At 49.5% G+C, this 19,782-nt stretch overlaps 1 protein-coding gene across 1 annotated transcript in view; it reads right to left on the bottom strand.

Annotated features, from left to right (window-relative positions):
• Positions 1-13,169, bottom strand: part of LRIG1 (leucine rich repeats and immunoglobulin like domains 1) — a 92,331-nt gene extending 79,162 nt beyond the window's left edge. The window contains exon 1 of the mRNA XM_063411996.1: positions 12,550-13,169. Coding sequence (XP_063268066.1) covers positions 12,550-13,154 — 605 coding nt within the window. The 5' untranslated portion in view covers positions 13,155-13,169. The remainder of the gene's footprint in view (positions 1-12,549) is intronic.
• Positions 13,170-19,782: the final 6,613 nt, after the last annotated feature.

Below are 19,782 nucleotides of genomic sequence, written 5' to 3'. Positions count from 1 at the left end.
TTCTGCTGCATTTCAAATATTACCCTGAACCCATTCTTCCAGGAGGGGAACGTGGTTGTGCCAGGACAGCCCGCATGCCTTAGCAAGGCTGATGGCCTCCATGTGCTCCCCTCAAAGAAGGCTGGAGTTAGGAATGAATAAATAAAACAGGCTTCCAGATCGTTTTCTTGGCCTTTAAAGAGATGATCATGCTGTGAAAAAGCTCTGGGCAGAGAGTCTCTTCTCCCAGACAGGATCCAGCCACATCCCAAAGCCCCCTATCCACAAGCACCAAAGGACAAGCCACACTTGGGCTTTTGTTTGCATGGCTCCTGGGACAGTATTCGATTCTCCTCTGGAAATACCCACTACATTCCATGAACCTGTGAAAACCAAACCTCTAGCTTATCCATAAAGCCTAATGTTTATAGGGTTACATTAGGTGAGAAGATACTCACTGCTTTAATTACAGGGCCTGTATCAGCTTGGCTTTTATTCCTGCCCTGCTTCCCAACAAGACACCATAAGGTGAGGGCTGCAGGGATGCCAGGGATCTGAGGGATATTAGTGTTGTGGCAATGGGCTAAATGTAGAGCAAGGGTGGAAAACAACCACGGTGACAGGCTGGGCATGTGTCAAAGAGCCACACACTGCCCCAAAACACCATCAAAGATCACACACAGATGTGGTTCACCTCGGCTTGAAAGCCCTCAGTGGAAGTGGCCACAGTGAGTGGTGAAGGAGCCAGGAGCTGAAGGCCTGGCAGAGTGAGCAGTGCTGGAGGGCCTGGCTTGTCCCTCCTGCCTTGTCCCCTGCCTCTGTCCCCATAGACCAGACCTAAAGGGCATCCTGCAACCCCTTCCCAACACCACAGGAATGCCCAGAGAAGGACCAGCTCTGCTCTTCCACATTTGAAACACTCAGGTGGCTCCAAAGCCACTCAAACAAGTCAAGAGGAATTCTGCATTTCAAACCTAAAAAGCAGGAAAACCATCAAAAGGCTTTTCAGTTATGACAGACTATAACCTCCCCAAAATATTTCAATGCACATTTTCAGTTCACTCCCAATCCCAGCCTCATGAGGGCTGTTGCTGTTATTGTCTCTCTCACAGGCACGTTCAGGAAAGGAACTTCCCAGAGGATTGGGAATTTCCCTGCCATCAGCCCAGGGAGACTGCAGGGATGGGATGGATGGTAGGCAGGTGGTGATCCAAAGGGAACAATGCACCCTGCAATGGCAAGAGAGACTGTTGTATAACCAGCAGTCAGAATTACTCAGGAAACCATAGAGGAAGCAATTGGAACTTGTTGGACAGGGAAACTTCCCCATTTTGTTTCCAAATGCACAGACCTGCAAGTCTGTGCTGAATTCCTCTTCTTTTAACCATGCATCTCGCAAACAAAGCAACATTAATTAACACAGCTCCAAAAAGGGGTTCAGCTGCCACCTCATCCTTCCCTAAAAGGGTCTATTTGTATTTTTTGACTTGAAAAAACATCTATGACAAGCCTAAACAGCTTAATGGTGCACAGCCCATTCCCCAGCAAGCCCCACGCTGGCATTACAACTTGCACACAGGGTGCTTCAAGCCCTGCCTTTGAGCTGGCTTGAGTATTCCCAGCTGCAGAGAGAAGCAAACAAAGTGAACAGCAGGACACAGAGCTCAAGGCAGCCTGAGCGCACCGTGCTCATCACACACTGCAGCTGCAAGAGGGGGCATCACCGAGCACGGGCTGGGCAGGGGAACACACAAGGGATGTGTTGGGAAAACCCTCTGCAGTTGGAATGAAGGAGAGGCTGGGAGCTGCAGAATAAGCCTGGGAGACACACAGAGGGATGCAGCACAGTCGCAGTGTCCCTGCCAGCTGAAAGGACAGCTCAGGCTCTTGTGAACCAGACCACAAAGTGGTAATAACACTTGAGACAAGTGCTAGGAACCATGAGAGAAAAACTGTACTAAACAGCCTGGGCTGTGATTTGGCATCTCCCAAGGATGCTGCCCAGCTGTGTGGCTCTGCCTTCTCCCACAGGGGCTGTAAATCCCAGACCCCCTGAGTGGCCAGCGAGGGAAGGAGCCCCAGGCAGCAGCCCCTTCCCTGCCCCAGTGCTGCCAGAGGGATGCAGACACCCAGGGCCACTCCTCCTCACCCACAGCTGACAGCCCCATGCACAGCAGGCTGTGAAGGCACCTTCTTCCTGGGAATTCTGCTTCCAGAGGAGCAGCAAGTCACCAAAACCATTCCCCAGCTGTGGTTGTGGCAGCCACGAGATCTTGCTGCTTTGGCTGAGATGCTCCTCCACTGCACTGGTGACATCACTTTAGACACAGAGGAAATTCTGCTGGTCCCCAGAGAGGGCAGGATTTGGGTGCTTTCTCCATGGCATCAATCCCCTGTTCACAGGAACAATGCAAGGGGTAACCCACCACCAAATCTTCTGCTCCTGGCTATGGATCTCAGATAACACCAGCACCATTCCAGCAAGACTCTGAACACCTCCTTCACCAACCTCATAAAAGAGGCAAGCACTGCCCTGTCTCACACCTGGGACTCTCTCATGCACTTGTGCAGGGACGGTTGAATAGCACTGCTCTCTCTCACAGAGATTCTTTGATTTCTCATACAGGATAACCTCACACTGCTTCCCTTTCCTTAGTGGGGATCCAGCCACTCTCCTCAGCCTGCTGCCCATGGGAGAGGCAGGAGTTCCAAATTTAAGCTCATCCCCTAGAGTGAAGTTGGCTAACAAGCATCAAAAGCTCTGGGGAAAGGGAACAGACACATGGACCATTGCCCAACCTCTTTTCTCAGGAAACCTGGGTAAACAGCAGTACCTGTCTCAGGGAGATTATTGCACCAGGGAGGAGCAAATCCAACTCGTGTTTAAGTGGACAGTGTAAGCCAAACACACCCTGTTAGATCTGTACAAGTTTCTGTCTGAGATCAGCTCAAAGACTAGTACATGTCTCTGCTGCTAAGGTCAGCAAGGATGAAACCAGAGCTCCTGGAAGAGCTTCACTCACCAAGGGGTCAGAAGCCAAGCAACTTCACTGGGGAGCTGGACCCAGGCTCACAGAGATAAACAGAGGCTTTTACTGAAACTGCAGGAGCCGAAGGAGTCCCACAGCATCCCTGTGGGCTGGAGGGACAGGCTGCAGCTCCTTGGCCAGCAGGCAAAGCAAGTGACAACTCTGGATAAAAGTGCTCAGAGATCAGGAGAGAAGCCTCAGCTCTGCAGACCTCCTCCCAAACCAGAAAACTTCTTGCCCACTCACATAGCCAAGGTGCAGCCTGCCTAGGTACCCATTCTAATACTATTTTCTAACCTACTCTAACAGAAAAAGTTTATTTATCCACTCTTATGAACAGAGTCATTCAACTCCCTTAATTTAATCAACCTCAACAGCTTTTGGGTGGTCACCATCTCAATAACAAAAGTTGGAAGTGAGAGAGGAGATATACAGGAGGTTTACAGCCATGTGAAACAAAGCTCTCACAATTCCTTCCAATTCAGAGAAGTCTAAAAAAACCCACACTGTCCTTTATTTACTGATTTATATGCAAAATGCACGCACTACTCCAAAAGAACCCAAAGGTGTTTGAAAGCCAGAAATTCTGACTTGGATTACTTGTTTGAGGAAGAAGAATGAACAGAGTTGTTTATAGACCAACAGACAGGAACAGCACAAAAATACACTTAGCAAAGAAAAAGCACAAACTATTATGACACCTTTCAAAATAAAACATCACATGGTTTGTTTAAATCTCCTAAAACAGGAGAAGTCTCACCATACTGCCAAAACAAATGAAATACAAGTGTGGATGTGACTCTGCTACAGCTCAGAAGGGGCCAAAGGTTTACAGTGAGCTACATGGACAAACAGAGCACAGGATGCTGTCCTGGCTCCCAGCAAGGCCAGACCCCAGGCAGCAAAACCTCCAGCAGCAGCCAACTGCTCTGTGTCAGCATCTGGCATTTCTGCCCATGCCCCTGGAATCACCAGGCAGATGGGGGAATGATGAAGTGAGTGAGCATGGGAGAAGTAGAACATCCAGGATCAATATATATCACCTCAGCCTTTGCAAATAGCAGAGAGGTCATTGCTGACACAGCCATGGACACATCCCTGCTATACCCCCCATTTTCTCATTCCTCTGAAGCTGCAAAGTCTTGTGAGGCAGGAAGGAACCCTGTGGCTCCCTGCACCTTCCAGTTCCATCTCAAAGCAACCACCTTGTGCTGGGAAACAGCCAAATTCGGGCTGTCTGCCCATGGACTGGGCTGCTGCAGAAGAGCTCATCCTGTCCAGACTGCTAGAGCACATTTGTTAAACCTATTCTGTTTCTGGTGCTTTTTCCCAGCTCCGAAACCGGGGTGGATGGCAGAGCCACAGCAAAAAGCAAGCACAGGGTGCCTGGGGCTGCTCTCCAGGCTCCCCCCTGCACACAGCACAGAGAGGAGAGGCAGCAGTGTTTGGACAACTGGAACACATTTAGGGGGCAATTTTTCACAGGGCCTCCAGCCAGGCCGTTTCCTACAATCACTGTTTTATTACCCAAGACACAACCCATAGACCAACAGCTTCCCCCACCCACAAAATCTTCCACCACCCCACTCCTAAAGGCATCACCCACAGTGAGCCCCAGTGGAGCATCTACACACACAGGACACCTCCAGCACCGTGTCCATAAACACAGCTACAAACCTATGTCCACCAAACCTGTCACCTCCAACTGAGTATCTTCCACCAATTCCACCCCAGCACCCATCTGCACTGGGGATCAGCCAAGCACTGCCACACAGGCTGCACACACTGCCCCGCTGGACAGCCAGCACTTCTTACAAGTGTTCTTTAGATGACAGATAACATAGAAAACTGGTGTTTATATTGGCATACAGCAGGCTAAAACACACTATAAGTGAAGTTATAAAGCAGCCTGAACACCAGCTAGGCAAAGTGTACTTGGAACTTGCAGATCAGTATTTTGAAGGCTTGTGAGCAGCTAATGTTGATGGTAAACTCTCCAGAGCAGAGGAGTATTTACAGCATTGAAAGACAACAGGGCTGTCTGTTCCAGGGTTATCCTGGAAAGTACCCATCCCAAAATCACAGGCTTTGGGCAACCAGAGAAACATATAAGTGGTTAGGATGAATCCCTGTCCCTGTGCGTGGGCAAGTGGGAAGCAGCACTGCCTAGACTTGGCATTCTAAATTTCTCATTTCCTCGCACCTGAGGGTTTGTCTGCCTTCTTATAGGGGTAAAAACACCCTAAAAGTTTGAGGAGGTGGTCTTGGAAAAAGCATTTCAGTTCAATATTTCACAGCCAAATTGCCATAGAACTCAGGATGGCATGTTCTCAAATCTGAAAGGATTCATCTAAAACCAGGCACCTTCAAAGGGGAAACTTCTGCACTATGCAATCAAGTAAAGTTGAGTAGGATTTACAAGAATTACATTTTAGACTGCAGCTCTGCTAATTTCAAAAAATAATGAGACTGCCCCAGGAGGTACAAAAAAGACACCAAAGGCAAATTCACACAAGTTACTGCCCCATTATGAGCAGCAATATCAACACTACCCAAACAGTGCCTCCCATCCTAGAAAGAAAAAAGACAAGAAAAAAATTCTCTTGCACAGAAAACTTTTTATCTCCAGAACAAAGCTTTAGGCATATAATGCATTTTCAAATGCAGCTTGTGTATAACATTTAAAGTATCTGTAGCTCTGTATCAAAATTTTTCAATTGTTAAGTCTCCTATGCTTTTCCTCCTGAAAGCCACTGTGGGAAGCTACAAAACTGCCATGGCAGGTGCAAGTAACCAACAATTCTGTCTGCACATCCAGCTTGGTTAATAAAAGCTACGCAGATGGCTGCAGTTTGAGATCTGTCCTTCAATTCTTACTCAAACTGAAAATGGAACCACGTGGAAGTGAACCCTGCTCCTGGAATTGGATGTGACACGTCATCAGGTCTTGAGGTGTCCCCAAAATAGCAGGGCCTGCTTCTAGACATCTCCAAAATTATATGGTTGTGGCCTGAGAGACAACGTGCTGAAAACATAATGAGGGAGTGTAACATATTACACATGTTGTGGTCCTGCTCTGAAGCCAGAGGAGGCTGGGGTTGCAGGACTTGGGCTGCAGCACAGGACTTGGTTAACTATTAATGGATGACTCAGCTACAACAATAATAGGTATTTTATGTACTGCATTAGCACAACGGCACCCCGGTCCTTGACTTAGGCCTCTATGCATGCTAGGAAAGAAAAAATTATTGTATTACATCATGTAATGGCTGGACGGATGTACCAGGAAACAGGTATTTTTCCAGGAGCCTTACACTCTGCTTCTTTCTTCACATGCCACTAAAAACCAGCAAGGGATATCTGCAGAGAGCTGTCGGGGGGGCCCAGGTTTGCATGAAACCACAAGCCAGACCACGGTGCTTTGTTTATTTACTCTTATTCACCAAAGCTAAATTGTATGCTAAATCATCCCGTCACCCTGCATGAGGTGCTAATTCCTGCCCAGCCCAGGTCCTGCAGAGCTGATCACCCTGAAGCCTGGGTTTTCCACAGATGGCTCCTCGAAGCAACATTAGTTTAAATTATCTCTGCTGCATTCATCCACATGACCCCAGCCAGCTCCACACTGCAAGACAAGGGAGTCACACTGGGTGATTAGGTTAGCAGCACAAAATGATTGTGTTAAAAGCTGATGAGCTGAGCTAACTCAATCCAAGGTGTCTGGCAGGGCAGCCAACAAGATCAATTAAAAGCCCTGCAGCCCTAATTGAGAGTTTCTGGGTGCAGCTAACATACCAGTCAGGGCCAATACACAAGTCCTGAGCAGAGCTGGCTACTGAGGAATGAGAGCCATCATCCCAATTTGCAGCCACTCAAACTTCAAGACAAAACCTGAACCCCTCTTCAAGGGATCAAAGCACTCCAACCCAAAGGCAGGCACTGCTCGGGCATGCCCAGGGTGGCACTCAGCAATTCCCAGCTGACCAGTGAGAGATGCTGGTATATTCATGAGCCCAGGTGCAAGCAGAGAGCTAGAAGGGCATTTCAGGCACAATTCTTGGGGGATTTGCCTGGACATGAAACCACCTTGAGCCCTTCCAGCAGGCTCTTCTGAAGCTGCAGTCCTCCCAGTGCTCTTGCCTGCACCAGGTGAGGGGCTCACACACCAAATAAAGCCCCACTTGGAAGTGCTTCTACATCCGCCTAAATCCCCATCAGAGACACGACTCCAGCAGCAGCTTAAGCAGGGAAGTGAAATCTCACCTATGCTCGAGGAAGCATTGAAGTACCTGAAGTACTTTGTGTGTCTGAGGTCCCAAACGTTTACCACCTTTAACTTCTTGATGCCATCAAGTGAAGGGATAAGACAATCAACCCCACATTTGCTCCTTAAATTCCAAGCAGGAAATCCTGCAGAGCTCAGCCACCCTCAAACCTTACATAGAAAACTGTAGAGCACTTCGCACAAGCAAAGAAAAAAAAATTAAGCTGCACCTAACACATTAATAGTTGATTTTTCTAGACAAGACTTGATGATGTGTTCGGGTTTTTTTCGACTGCCTACTGAGACGCTGCTTCCCTGTCCTGGGAATTTTCCCTCTGCAGCTCCTCCTCCCCCAGCTCCCAGCCCATCCATTCTCCCCTTTTCAAACTGCACCCATTGTAAACGGCACTGAATATTAACACAGCCCATTGAGCACTTGCTCCTTTTGTATGGGACCCCTGCGTTTCAAATTGCAGTCACTGCAGAGAGGAAAAGTCTCAAAGTGATTAAACGCCGTGAAGTTTCTCAAAAGGAGAGAGGAATATGCAGGAGGCTGAGGGGGTCCTGGAGCCTTTCACTAGAAGCCAGGGGCTTCTGCGAGAGCCAGAAGGGCTTCTTAAATGGGGGTATTTTTTCCCCCTTTGTTATAAGTATTTACTTTTAATCCTAGTCCTGTGAGGCAATTCCTGCCCGGCTGTGGCTCGGTGCGGGATGGAGATGAGGAGCTGGGACAGCAGATGCAGAGGGCTCGCTGTTAACTGCTGCCCTCCTGCAGGAACCGATAAATAAATACTGCGGCGTGCTGAGGGTGGCCGGCGAATCCACCGACACATGTTCGCACAGGAAGGGTGGATTTACTTGCAAGCACATGTATTTATTTGTGCTTAAGCAGCAGGCCCGGAGAGGCGCTGCTTTGCAAGGAGGGGCTCTGCTGTCACCCACCGGGAGCGGGCACTGCGATCCCGCGGGGTGCGGAGCCCTGGGGTCAGCGGCAAGGACAGTGCTCCGGCAAGCACCAGGTCCGTGTGTCGCTGCAAGCCACCCAGGGCTTCTTCCACAAGCACCGCCAGCTCCCAGCACTGTCCCACCTGAGCAGGAAAACCTTGGAGCACCACCCAGCAGGGAGCTCCGCAGGGCTTTGTGTTCCCACTCCAGCAGGAGGAGGGAGAGGGACCGGGCACCTGCACCGAGCCACATCCCTGTCCCAGGCCACCTCCCAAGCGCTGCAGCCCCCCGGGCACACGCTGAGAGCTCCGCAGCTGCGCCGGGCCACCAGTGACCATTACTTAATCTTTGTTCCATTATTTCAGCAGGCCTGGAAGCAGGACGTGCAGGAGAGGTGCTGCCAGCAGCACTCCCCCCCTCCCAGCACTGTCAGCAGGAGAGTCCCCCACACCTCCTCCTCCTCCAGCATCTGCAGGAGCAGACTTACTGCAGAGCCCGAGAGCAAGTAATGCCCTTCTCCCCAAAAAAATCCCATGGAGCCAGCATCAGCAGGGCCCCTTACCAAGCAAGCAAAGAAGCTGCCCTAACATGTGAAAGAAAAGCACTAGCACCTGACATGAAAACCCCAGCTGAGCTAGAAATTGATGGGTAATTTTGAGCACAAACATTAAGTTTCATTGAACACAATCTTTGTGTGCATACACTTGAGCACAGAAAGAGACTGCTCCTGCCTCCTAGTTCAAATGCACTTCCAGACCCTGACACCACTGACAGGCACCCACAGGACTTTAAAAAGCATTCAGACACTTTGCCCTGGTCTCTCCAGAGAGCAGCAGCACCGTGCAAAGAGCCAACACGCACCTGGTGCCTCGGGGCATCTTATCCATATCGCCAAGCCCTGGAGCCTTCCTGGGAAACAGAGCAGCTCTCAGCCCAGCTCTCCTGGGTACTTGAGGACTCTGCCTTTTTCCAGACGTGCCAGGCACATGCACACTGGCCCAGAGGTGGAAGAGTCCATACACGGATGGTCAGTATCCCCCAAAATATCTCCTAGTCATTTGGGTCACAACCGAAAAATACTTGTGTTTAAAATAAAAACTTTTTTTCCTGCAGACACTAGCAATGAATTAACAATCCAACTACAGCCTCACTGTCCCTCAATCTTCTCACTGAAAGCTGTAGCTAAAATACTGTTGCTTCATCACTAAATAGGAAGGGAAAAAAAAAAAAACCTCAGTCACACATGATGCTTTAAGGAAAAATATCTTCTGACACTTCTCAAAAAATAAGATCCATGGAGAGACAGGGGCAGAGGTTGCAGGGGATGTACCACATCACCATCACTGCTGGAGCCCTGGCTTTTTGGGGGCACCAAGCATTCTGCAACTTAAGCTTAGCCCTAAACTTTATGCCACATGTAACACTCAACTGGTAAAAACAAACTTCAGACTTAAACACCAGTCATGAAGCACCTCGAGCAGCTCTGTGCACACCAGCTGCCCAGCAGGGTTTGACTGTCCCCTTGGGTCAGGAACCCATCCCAGCTGCAGCTGGGTGCTGGTGCAAGGACGGGATGGGTCATGGCAGTGTTGCAACGTGCCCTGTGCAGCAAGTCAAGAACATTTATATAACTTGTACACAGTGCTGAGCTGCCTGTTGCTTTTAAGAAAAACAAAACAAAAAACAACTCGAAAAACATCCATCCACACTACATTAAATGTGAGTGACTGCAGCCCCTCTGTGTATCAGCTATTCCTTCTGAAAACTTGGGAGAAAAATTACAACTCCGAGCTGAGCTGCCAGCAGAGAAATAACAATAGTTTTAAAAAGCCTCAGTGCTTTTCCTCGGTACTGATAGTCCTGTTGACAAAATACGCGGCGTGATTAAGTCTGTTCCAGAACCCTCCCCGGCTGCCGAGCCGCATTTCCAACCCGACAAACAAAAGCTTTATCTCCAACACACTGAAAGCCGACTCCGAGCACTGCCCCAGCATTGTGGCACTCGTTAGGAATAAAGATAAACTGCTAAGGAGGGCTTGTTCAATAGCGCCTTAATGAAGTTAAAGCACTGCCACTAGAGCCACTGGAAAGTGGATTTATCTCGTCTCCTATTAGCGATCGAACATGCCCGAGCTTATCACCGCGGGGAGCAGACACCTCCGGCGGGACACAGGTGAGGGATGCGCGGCTCCGACACCGCCCGTCCCTTCCCAATTTATGGCTGGAGAACCCGCACCAGCCATGGACCACTGCAGACCTTCGCATTTGCCTTCTTTTTCTTTAAAAGGACACGTTTAAAATAAAAAAAAATCCAAAAAGCAACAGAGATACTTGCACAGAGGCAACTTTTCGCTAGCACATGGTGCTTTTATAGAGGACATTAAAACCACTGAAGAAGTGAGTTATCAACTCTCTGCACAAAATATGAACATTTACGATACCACTAAGCCTGAAAAACATGCCTCATCCTTGTGCTACTAAACTGAAACGGGATCTTCTAAGTAATTTTTGGTATTAGAAACAGTATTGCTCTAAATCCGAAAGTATTTGCAACAGCTTCATCATCTTTTTACACGGACTATGGAGAAGGAAAAAAGCTTTAACGTTGCATTTTTAGACACAAAAGCCATCATTTTAATCAACTTCTGGTTAGTTTGTAACATACAAAGTTACAACCCCTATTCTCTGCGTCTAAAAGATCAACAACCCACGCGTCCAAACAGAAGATTTATACGTGCTCTTACTTCACCAATAAAATTTGAACTGAACACAAGACACTCCAAAACCTGCTCCGTTTGAAAAAGACACTCCTGGGTATTAGCACTCCGGAAAAAAAATACAACAATAAATTTGTTCTGTCTGGGTTATCAACGCACTTCCTTGCTCGAACAAAGACACAGTGTCCTATTTTAAGAGGTGCAAAGGAATGCTGGAATTATTAAAATTCCTTGCTCTGAAAGGTGAGGGCGAGATCCTTCAGAGCAACAGGTGATTGGGATGAGTCAGGGCTTTAATGCAGAGGCCACACGCTCCTCTCATTTATCTCATGATAATTTTATGCAAAAAAAGGCTTTTCCGCAGCTAAAAGCGAATACCACCAAGGGAACCCGACAAACCCCTAATAATTCTTCTTAATAAGGAGCTGGATGATCTCCAGCAACACTTCAGTGACCGTCCTGTCTCCTGGCAGAGCTGAGGAGTATCTATTACAGCCAGGGATTTTGGAGATTCTGTTCCAATGGCAGAAAGGCCCCGCAACAGCAGCGCTGTTTCCCTCTCCCTTTCTGGATACCGATCCCCCGAAGTTAACAAATAGTTCAGGGCACTTATTTTTACAAGTTTGTGAGCGCACACACATACTCTCCGTCCTCCTGGCCTGTGAGACGACTCGAACGGCCAATGCTGAGCACACTTTCCCCCCGAATCGCCTGAGCTTCAAGTGTCCGATGTTTTATTTCAGCCCCTACGAGCCCAGAGCGGCGGCCACACAACGGGAAACCCTCTGCAATTCCCGGGAAATGGCAGTGACACCGTCCTGCGCTCGGACACGAACCCGAGCACTTTAAAACACCCTTGTGGGGATCAAACACATCCCACGGTGCTGCAGCAGCCACCAGGTGCGGGGCTCTGAGCTCGGCTGCCACTCAGGACATCCGATCCACCGCGGCTGAATAACTCCGCTGCACACGCAAGTACCGAGGGAGCGCAGCCAGCCTTTACTGGAAAACACCTGGATCTTACGGAAACTCCCCAGAAGCCCTCTACTCCCTTTCGATCGCCTGAATTTCACAGCCTAAAAAGTTGGCAGCGTTATAAGCCAAAGAGCGGGCGCGGCGCTGGGGTCCGTATTCGGCACCCGGCGCGCCCCGCTCCGCAGCCCCGGGACCGCGCGGACGGACGGACAGATGGATGGACAGACAATGTCCTAATAAGGATCAGGAAGCCCAAGCCAGCCGTTATCTCCAGCAGATCCCATCGCTAAGAGGCCAAACCTGCTCCCGGCTCCCTTTCCTCCGGGACACCCTGGGGCCAGCCCCGCAAGGGTCCGAGATACGGGAGCCCCGAGCTCCAACTTTTCACCCGGGACCAGCACCGCACCCGCCGCCTCCATCTCCCCCATCCCCACCCCGGGGACACCGGACCACGGGACAAGTTCTGCGGCGCGCAGCCCAGAGCCCGCAAGGCGGTAGCGGCCGCTCCGCTTAAATAAATAACCCGGAGCTTCGCGGGGATTTCTGTTCCAAGCTCCCCTGCCCTTGACAACAAGCCAAAGAGCGCTGGTTTGGCTGCCCGACCCCCTCGCCTCGCCGCCGCGGGTCCCCCGGTACTCACACGTGCCGCGGCCAGCGGGGCAGGTCCCGGGGCAGCGCGGGCAGCGCCAGCCCGCCGCAGCTCAGCGCGGCCCCGCCGCAGGCGCAGCCCGCGGGGCACCCGGCGGCGGCCGAGCCCAGCAGCCCCAGCAGCAGCAGCGCCGCCGCCGCCCGTGACGGCAGCGCCATTTTGTATCCGGCACTGGGAAACGTCCGCGGTCGGAGGAGGCGGCGGGAGCGCTCACGCCGCGGGCGCTCAGCGCCGCTCCGCCGCCCGCAGCATCGCCTCGGCCGCCGGCCCCGCGGGGCGCTACGGCACCGGCATCCACCGGGCGCTGCCGGGCGGGTCGAGTCCGCGTCCCCGCCGCGGGAAGAAGCGCTTCCTGCTCCTCCTGCTGGGCGCCGCACGGCTCGGGCTCGGCGGGCGCCGGCCGGTCCCGGTGCACTCCCGCGGGGTCGCCGCCGCTGCCGCCCGGCCCGAGCGCCGCTCGCCGCGGACCCACGTTGGCGACACCGCAACATGTAGCCGCGCCGCCCCCCGCGCGCCCGCCCATTGGCTGCCGGGCGGGCCCCGCCGCGTCGCCATTGGCCAGCAGCCCCCCCCGCCGCGGCGCCGCGCCGCTCCATTGGTTTCGCCACCTGTCAATCACGGGCGCCGGGGCCCGCCCCCCTTTCCCACTCCAGGTGTGAACGCGGGCGCCGCCGCCCCCCCGCGCTGCCCCTCTTAAAGGGGCCGCGCCCCGCGCTCGCTCCCCGCGCTCCCGAAGCCTCCCGCCCGTAACTCCGGGCAATCTGCGGGAACAGCAGGGCCTGCGGGCATCCCTGCACTCCGGGGTCACCCTCTCCGGACGCCACGAAGCGCCCGTGGGGCTGCACTCTGCGGAGACACGCGTGTCCCGCCACGACCCCGTGGCAGGAGTGGCTCAGTTATTCCCGCGTGTTCCAGGTCACACCTGAGCAGAGGCGGCCCTACCTGAGTGTGTCCTTACACACTGTGTGTGGAAGCCCAGCACAGGGCAGGTGTGCGGAGCAGCCAGCCCACAGCGGGTCCGTGCCTGACTCACCGGGGAGCTGCACCGAGAGCATCGCGGGCACGGCTCGTTTTAGAGCAGCGATAGCTCCGAGGGCTGCATTGAGACGCTGCTCCCGAGCTTAGTGGAGAGCATCCAGCTGGCTTCGGCCGAGTTTGGAGGTGGCCCAGCTCAGCATTTAGGGAAGGAAGCTCTTGGAGTGTTCAGCGCACCCACGGCGGGCGGGAGTGTGATTTAACCCCTTACAGCAGGAGTTACGTGGGGAGGAGGGGGATATTTTAGGGAGAGAAACACGTATGGCAGGCCAATACTGCTTGCACTACCTTTGATTAAATTTGTAACCTTCTCCAGATTCCTCCTGAGTGCAGGGACAGAGCCAAATTTCCTTCCTGTAACAGAACAGGGCATTGCACTGCAGGATGCTGCAATCATCCTGCAGATCATCATGTGCACCTCTTCCCAAAAACCACAAGGGCAATGGCATTTCAGGCTGTTCAGTGTGGGACCTAAGCTGTACAAACTCATGAAAGGCATGAAAGCTGGATTGGTGTCACCTAGAGGATAGGTCCAGCTGAACAAAATAAACAGGTGTGATGTTGAATTTGTTGGGAAGCCCAACCAAAGAAACTCCATTTGGCCCACAGGTATTGAAAGGCCAGTGTCAAAGCCTCAGTGTCTCTTCCCCATGCAGGATGTGGAATTTTGGGAGCCTCACAAATCTCATGAGGAGGATGAAGACACAAGTCTGTTCTCCACACTCATGTGTAAGAACCAGCAGCAAGGAAAAGCAGCTTACTGGAGCATTGCCAGCAACTCACAGAAGAGGAAGGCAGGTGACAAGGCAGCCTTTAGCAATTTGACTTTTGGAACCTGGGCTTCAGCATTCCTGCCTGTGCTCCCAAAATTAGGCAAAAATCTTGCAAGGTCTTTCTCGACCATCAGCATCAGTGACCACGGGTGATGAAATGCTGCCTTGATGATGTGGGGGAAGGTGTGGGAGGGGACACATTTTTGGGAAACTATCAGTCTGGATTAGGACACTCTCACCCCCTGCCTATTCTCCTTTTCTTCTAGATTTCTTACAAATCGGTCAATGGAACCATGAATTTTATTTGACACAATACACAGGGATTTTCTAGCTTACTCAGCCAGCTGCCTTGACATAGACAGCAGTCGAGTCTTCTGCTGGACCCAAAAACACTTTTATGGAGAGGATTTCTCCTGCTCTGCAGGGATGGTATCATAAAGACACCTTTTGCTTCTTTTACAGTGTTTTCAGATTTGACAACCAAGCTTTTCAACTAACTTTAACAATCCATGTTAATATTTTTCAGTATTAGGGCAAGAGGGTAAGTATGGGGTTAGAAAGATCTAAAGGCTTTAGATAAATAAAATTTATCTAAAATAAAATCTATAAAATAGAAAGCTAGAAACAACTGAGCTGGAATCTGGGTGCAATCACCCCAAATGTGCACAAAATATCCTTGCACAGAGAATAAGGGCACCTGGAAGGAAATGAGACTCTTCTCAGTTGTGCTCTCCCTCGTCCCCAAGTCAATGCCTGTGCTGGAGTCTGTGTGCAGTGTGGAGGATGTTTCTCCCTCAAACCTCATTAAATCTAATTAAATAGCTTATAAAAGTATTTATGAAAACAAATTTTAAAACGGCAAAGGCATGCCAACACGGAAGATACTTCTAATTCTGCCGGTGTCTTTTTGTGGATTTGGAGTTGGTTCAGAAGTGCACACTTGGAAGGTAATTGCTGACAGCATGCAGAATCCATCAAGCTGTAATTAACACTCTACTATTATTCTAATTGCCTCACTCAAGCTCCTGTGTATTTTAATTGTAGAGCAATTTGCCAATAGAGAATTTAATTGCAATACATATTTTACACATTTTGGGACAAAGTGCCATTATTTCCACTTCGGCAAAAACGTTCCTCAGTTTTTAATAGCTTGTTTTATTCCTTTCTGGGATTTTTCAGGGTTTTTTTTTCCCCTATACAGGGAATTTGATTGCAAGCTCTTGTGAAATTAGCAATGATATAATATCCAGGAGTGCCTGGAGGCTTCAGTTTGGATCATGACTCTATTAAGCTAGGAACTGTACATACATGTATCAGACACAGCCCTGAGGAGCTTGAAATCTAAACAGAGAAGACAAACTGAGGTGAGAGCAGCAGTATTATCCTGCTTTACAGCTGGGGAAGCAGCCCCAGATGATTCACCTTAGGTGACCCCACACTCCTGGGGCACAGCCAGGAACTCACACGAGCCCTGGGCCCAGGGCACCCTTCATCTTCAAGGAGAACTGAGTTTCTGTCTCCTGGTTCCTGCAAAAGCATCTCTCTATGATTTGATTTGCAAGCTAGATCTTCCAAGTGACTTCTAACCACCCTGGATCTCCAGCTGCTTTTCAGAGATGCTTTGGCTTTCAGAGCAAGACCCAGCACTGAGGAGGAGCCCTGGTGATCTGCAGAGCACCCCAGAGATGTCACACCAGATTGACAACAATGGCAATGCTGCCAGGCTTTGGGAAGGATGCATTTGACTTCTCCTGGGGCAGGCTGAAGGTTGGAGGCAGCAAAATAAAATAGGATGGACCTTTGCTCTTTTTGACCATTTTTGCATTTGACATTTTTCATTCCTTCCTCCATTCACTTCTATTTGCAGGCCTACGAATCCATCTGTAAAAACATTTATCTTCTTCTAATCACTTTGGTGATGGCTTTACACCCAACACCAATGGTGTTGAGGTTTGCAAAATGACTGCTGCCATGGCTACAATCCCTTGTATTGTCAGCCTGGTGCATTGAGGTGCCAATCAATATTATCATGATGCCAAATACTCGAAAAGTTTTCAGCAGGTGTGTTGTGGAGACAGTGTACAAAGTTACAGTAATTATTCAGCACAACAACAGTCACATTAATACAGCTGTAGCAGTGGCCTTTGGTATTGGTTACTCATGATTTGTCTCCTGCCATCCCAGTTGCAAGAGATGGTTTCTCTGGTATAACCAGATCAACCACAGCATCAGCATTCCAGAGGTTCATTAGCTTTTCTGGTTACACCAGATCTGCAAGGACGATTTTATGGCTTGTTGCCACCCAAAGCTGGTGTCTTGTCTCTCTTGGATCCCAACCCCGCTCCTCAGAGCTTGTTTTGTTGGTGCAACCTGCAGGAGGCATGACGTGATCCACAGGTGCCTGGGAGCAATGACTGGTGATAACATCACTTCTCACTGCTTCACTGGGTGAAGCCAACTCAGCTGAGCAGGAGGCAGCATATGACAGTGAGAATCACAGGAAGAGATGATCAAATCAAGCTCCAGTGTATGGTCACTAACAGTGCTGACACGAAAGTTTACCTTGCCCTCAAACTCTGAAGTTTACCTTGCAATGGCACATAAACCTTTTCTTCTCTTGAAATTAGAGGCTGGTGCTTGAACTCTGGTCCTCCAGGAACATAAGGTCTTTGATCAAGACCAGATCATGCTTCGTTAATGTGAAAGTTCACTCGAGTAGCTGCTGTCATTTCATTTTGCACAGGCAGTGAGTTAAATTGCTTTCTCAGCCCGGGACTGACACAGGCAGTTAGTAAAAAATGAGTAGATCCAATTAACTAAATCCAAGTTCTGTCACAACTTTGCCACATCTGATTCCTTTTCTCCCCCGTACTGAAGAACGTCTCAAAACTGTTGTATAAAAGTGCATGTATGTATCTCATCTTTCTAAAAGCAGACTATCAAAATAGCATGACAGCAGTTTCTTGTCAAGACAGAAGGGAGAGAGAAAGAGACAGCACTAAAATATTGCCTGCCATTTGGATGGGCAAAATACATGATAAGAGTGAGGGTTTGAATGTAGACCTGTAGTATTCAAACCTGGAGATTACACTCAGTTGCTTAAAAGCTTTTTTTTTTTTTTTTTGTAGACAAGGCAATGGACTGACTCCAAGAGCAGGAAGAAAGCTGGTAGACCTGAACACTGTCTGCTTGGATCACACATTTCAGCATAACATTACACTAATCACTCTTGAACTCCAAAACCCAGAGGTTTCCCCAAGCCCAGGGAAAGATTTGGCCCCATGTGTGAGCTGGCAGGTTTTGGGCTTTGCTCTTCAGATCTGGACTTGGACTCAGATCTGTGCCAAGCCTCCAACAGCAAGAGCTGAGCTGGAGCCACAGCTGTTCCCAGCAGTGACTAGTGCTAGCAGTGTTTATGCTATGAGGAGCTCTATTAACTGGCATAATAACCATAATTATGTGGTGTAACTTCTGCTCGTTGCTCTCACCTCTAGGCTGAGAGGGAAGCGTGAAGTTCTTGCAGCCCCAGAGGAATGTGTTAGATGAAAAGATGCAAGTGGAGAAAGGAAGCTGGAATCCTGCTGCAGATAACATTGGAGTCACCTGCCTCTGCTCAGAGAATAATAGAAAAAAAAATTGGAAGCATTGGAGGAGGAGTTTAATCCCTTTCAAATAGGGATGCTCTAAATGAAGACTATTTCCTCACTCTGGATAAGTCTCTAGAAAGGGCTGGAACTCCATGTGCAGCTGATAAACAGCAGATGCTTTATTTCACTGTAAGCTCTTGCCTCCCTGCAAGTGGGAAAATGAGCCACGAGCTTGCCTAATGAAAATAGTGGGCTCCAAAGTGTTTCCAGAGTAAAGTTTGTATTTCCTTGCTGATGGCTGTTGACTTGACTTCCAGTGACTTTCATGGCAAAAAAGGTAACTCACCCTGCCCCAAAACAACCCCAGCCTCTCTGTGGGCTCAGATAAGGAGAAACCCACATGGAGTAAAAAACTACCAAGCTGAGTATTTCTGTTATATTAATAATTAATACACATCCTAAAATATACAATTAATAAACATATTAATTTAACAGCTCCCTGTCTAGTCTTTATCCTGCAGATGAAGGGCACCCTCAGCAGGGGTGGCCTCTGCCTGGGAGGGTTTTCAAGGCAAGTTTAGCTGAGGGTTGCACAAGTTAGGGCTGTTCTCAGAGGTCCAGATCCCATATAACAATTAAAGGAAAATGATTGTGGAATGACCACAGCAGCCAGACTTTGGAAGCATCTGGGAAGCAAGCACTGCCTTACAGGTCCGAGCTAGTTTTTCCCAACTTGTGTCCTTGATCTTTATCCATACTGGAAGTGGGGCAAGATACCTTGTGACAACTTTTATTGGCACTCAATTACTGCCTCTGTGATTACTATGGGCTGTTACTACCAAACTGTCTTTTGTTGCTTCATCTGGCTGGAAGATATTAAGATTTGTCCACTGCTTCATCATACTTTGATCCCTTGTTTAGGAAAGAAATCTGTTTCCTTGCTTGAGTGCCTCATTCTTGGCTAGGGATTGAACTGCAGGCTGATATTTCTGTTTGGCCCTTGAAGCCAACTATTAACCACACTTCTCATCCTGCTGGTACCACCCAGGAGTGCATCAATACTGCAATAAAAATGGCACAGCATCATTATATGAAGAACAAAATATGTGGCAGGGCCCTGCTGTGGCTTAGAGGCTTGGAGAAGAATCTCTCAAAATATCTCAGACATCTGCCATGTGTAAAATCTCATGATTGTTCTTCAAATTCTTCTGTGGATACATCAGCCTCTCCTCCACTCCTCTATTGGCCTCCCTGTGCCAACACATGTGTTCTTACCAGTGTGACACAAGGCTTGTTTTCCTCCACAGTTATTCTGTTTGTTCAGTACCTGAGGTATCATCCTCTGATTTGAGACACCCTGAGCCACTCCCACAGGGCACAGTTGGGATGACATGAAGGATTATGAGTTCATGTGGGAATAAGGAAGAGCAGATGAAGACCTAGTGGACACAAATCCCAGTTTATGCCAATACCATAACTAATGAGAAACAGGGGAAGCAAGTAGATGGAAAATGTCTCAGACTTCTCTCAGAGCTTGCCATGGCACATGAACGAGTCTCTGGCAATACCACACCATCATTGCAGCAGTAGCTGGACAACTTTGCCCACAGATCCAGTGATGGATGTGTGGAATTTGGGCAAAAGCTGCCTGTGCCTTCAGCAATGTCCATTTCTCAGCAGACACCTTCATCTCCCACAAGATGTGAATGACCATGGGAAGTTCCAGGGATGCAGAAAACTGTTTCCATTGTAGCACAGGAGGATTGCATTCCTTTTGCCTTAGAGACACTGCTCCCATCAGCTCTGCAGAAAGGCACACTGTAATGAAG

The sequence above is a fragment of the Prinia subflava genome, chromosome 14 (assembly GCF_021018805.1).
Source record: "Prinia subflava isolate CZ2003 ecotype Zambia chromosome 14, Cam_Psub_1.2, whole genome shotgun sequence".
Classification (NCBI taxonomy): domain Eukaryota; kingdom Metazoa; phylum Chordata; class Aves; order Passeriformes; family Cisticolidae; genus Prinia; species Prinia subflava.
Note: the sequence above shows the minus strand (reverse complement) of the source record. Positions and strands in the feature narration are given on the sequence as shown.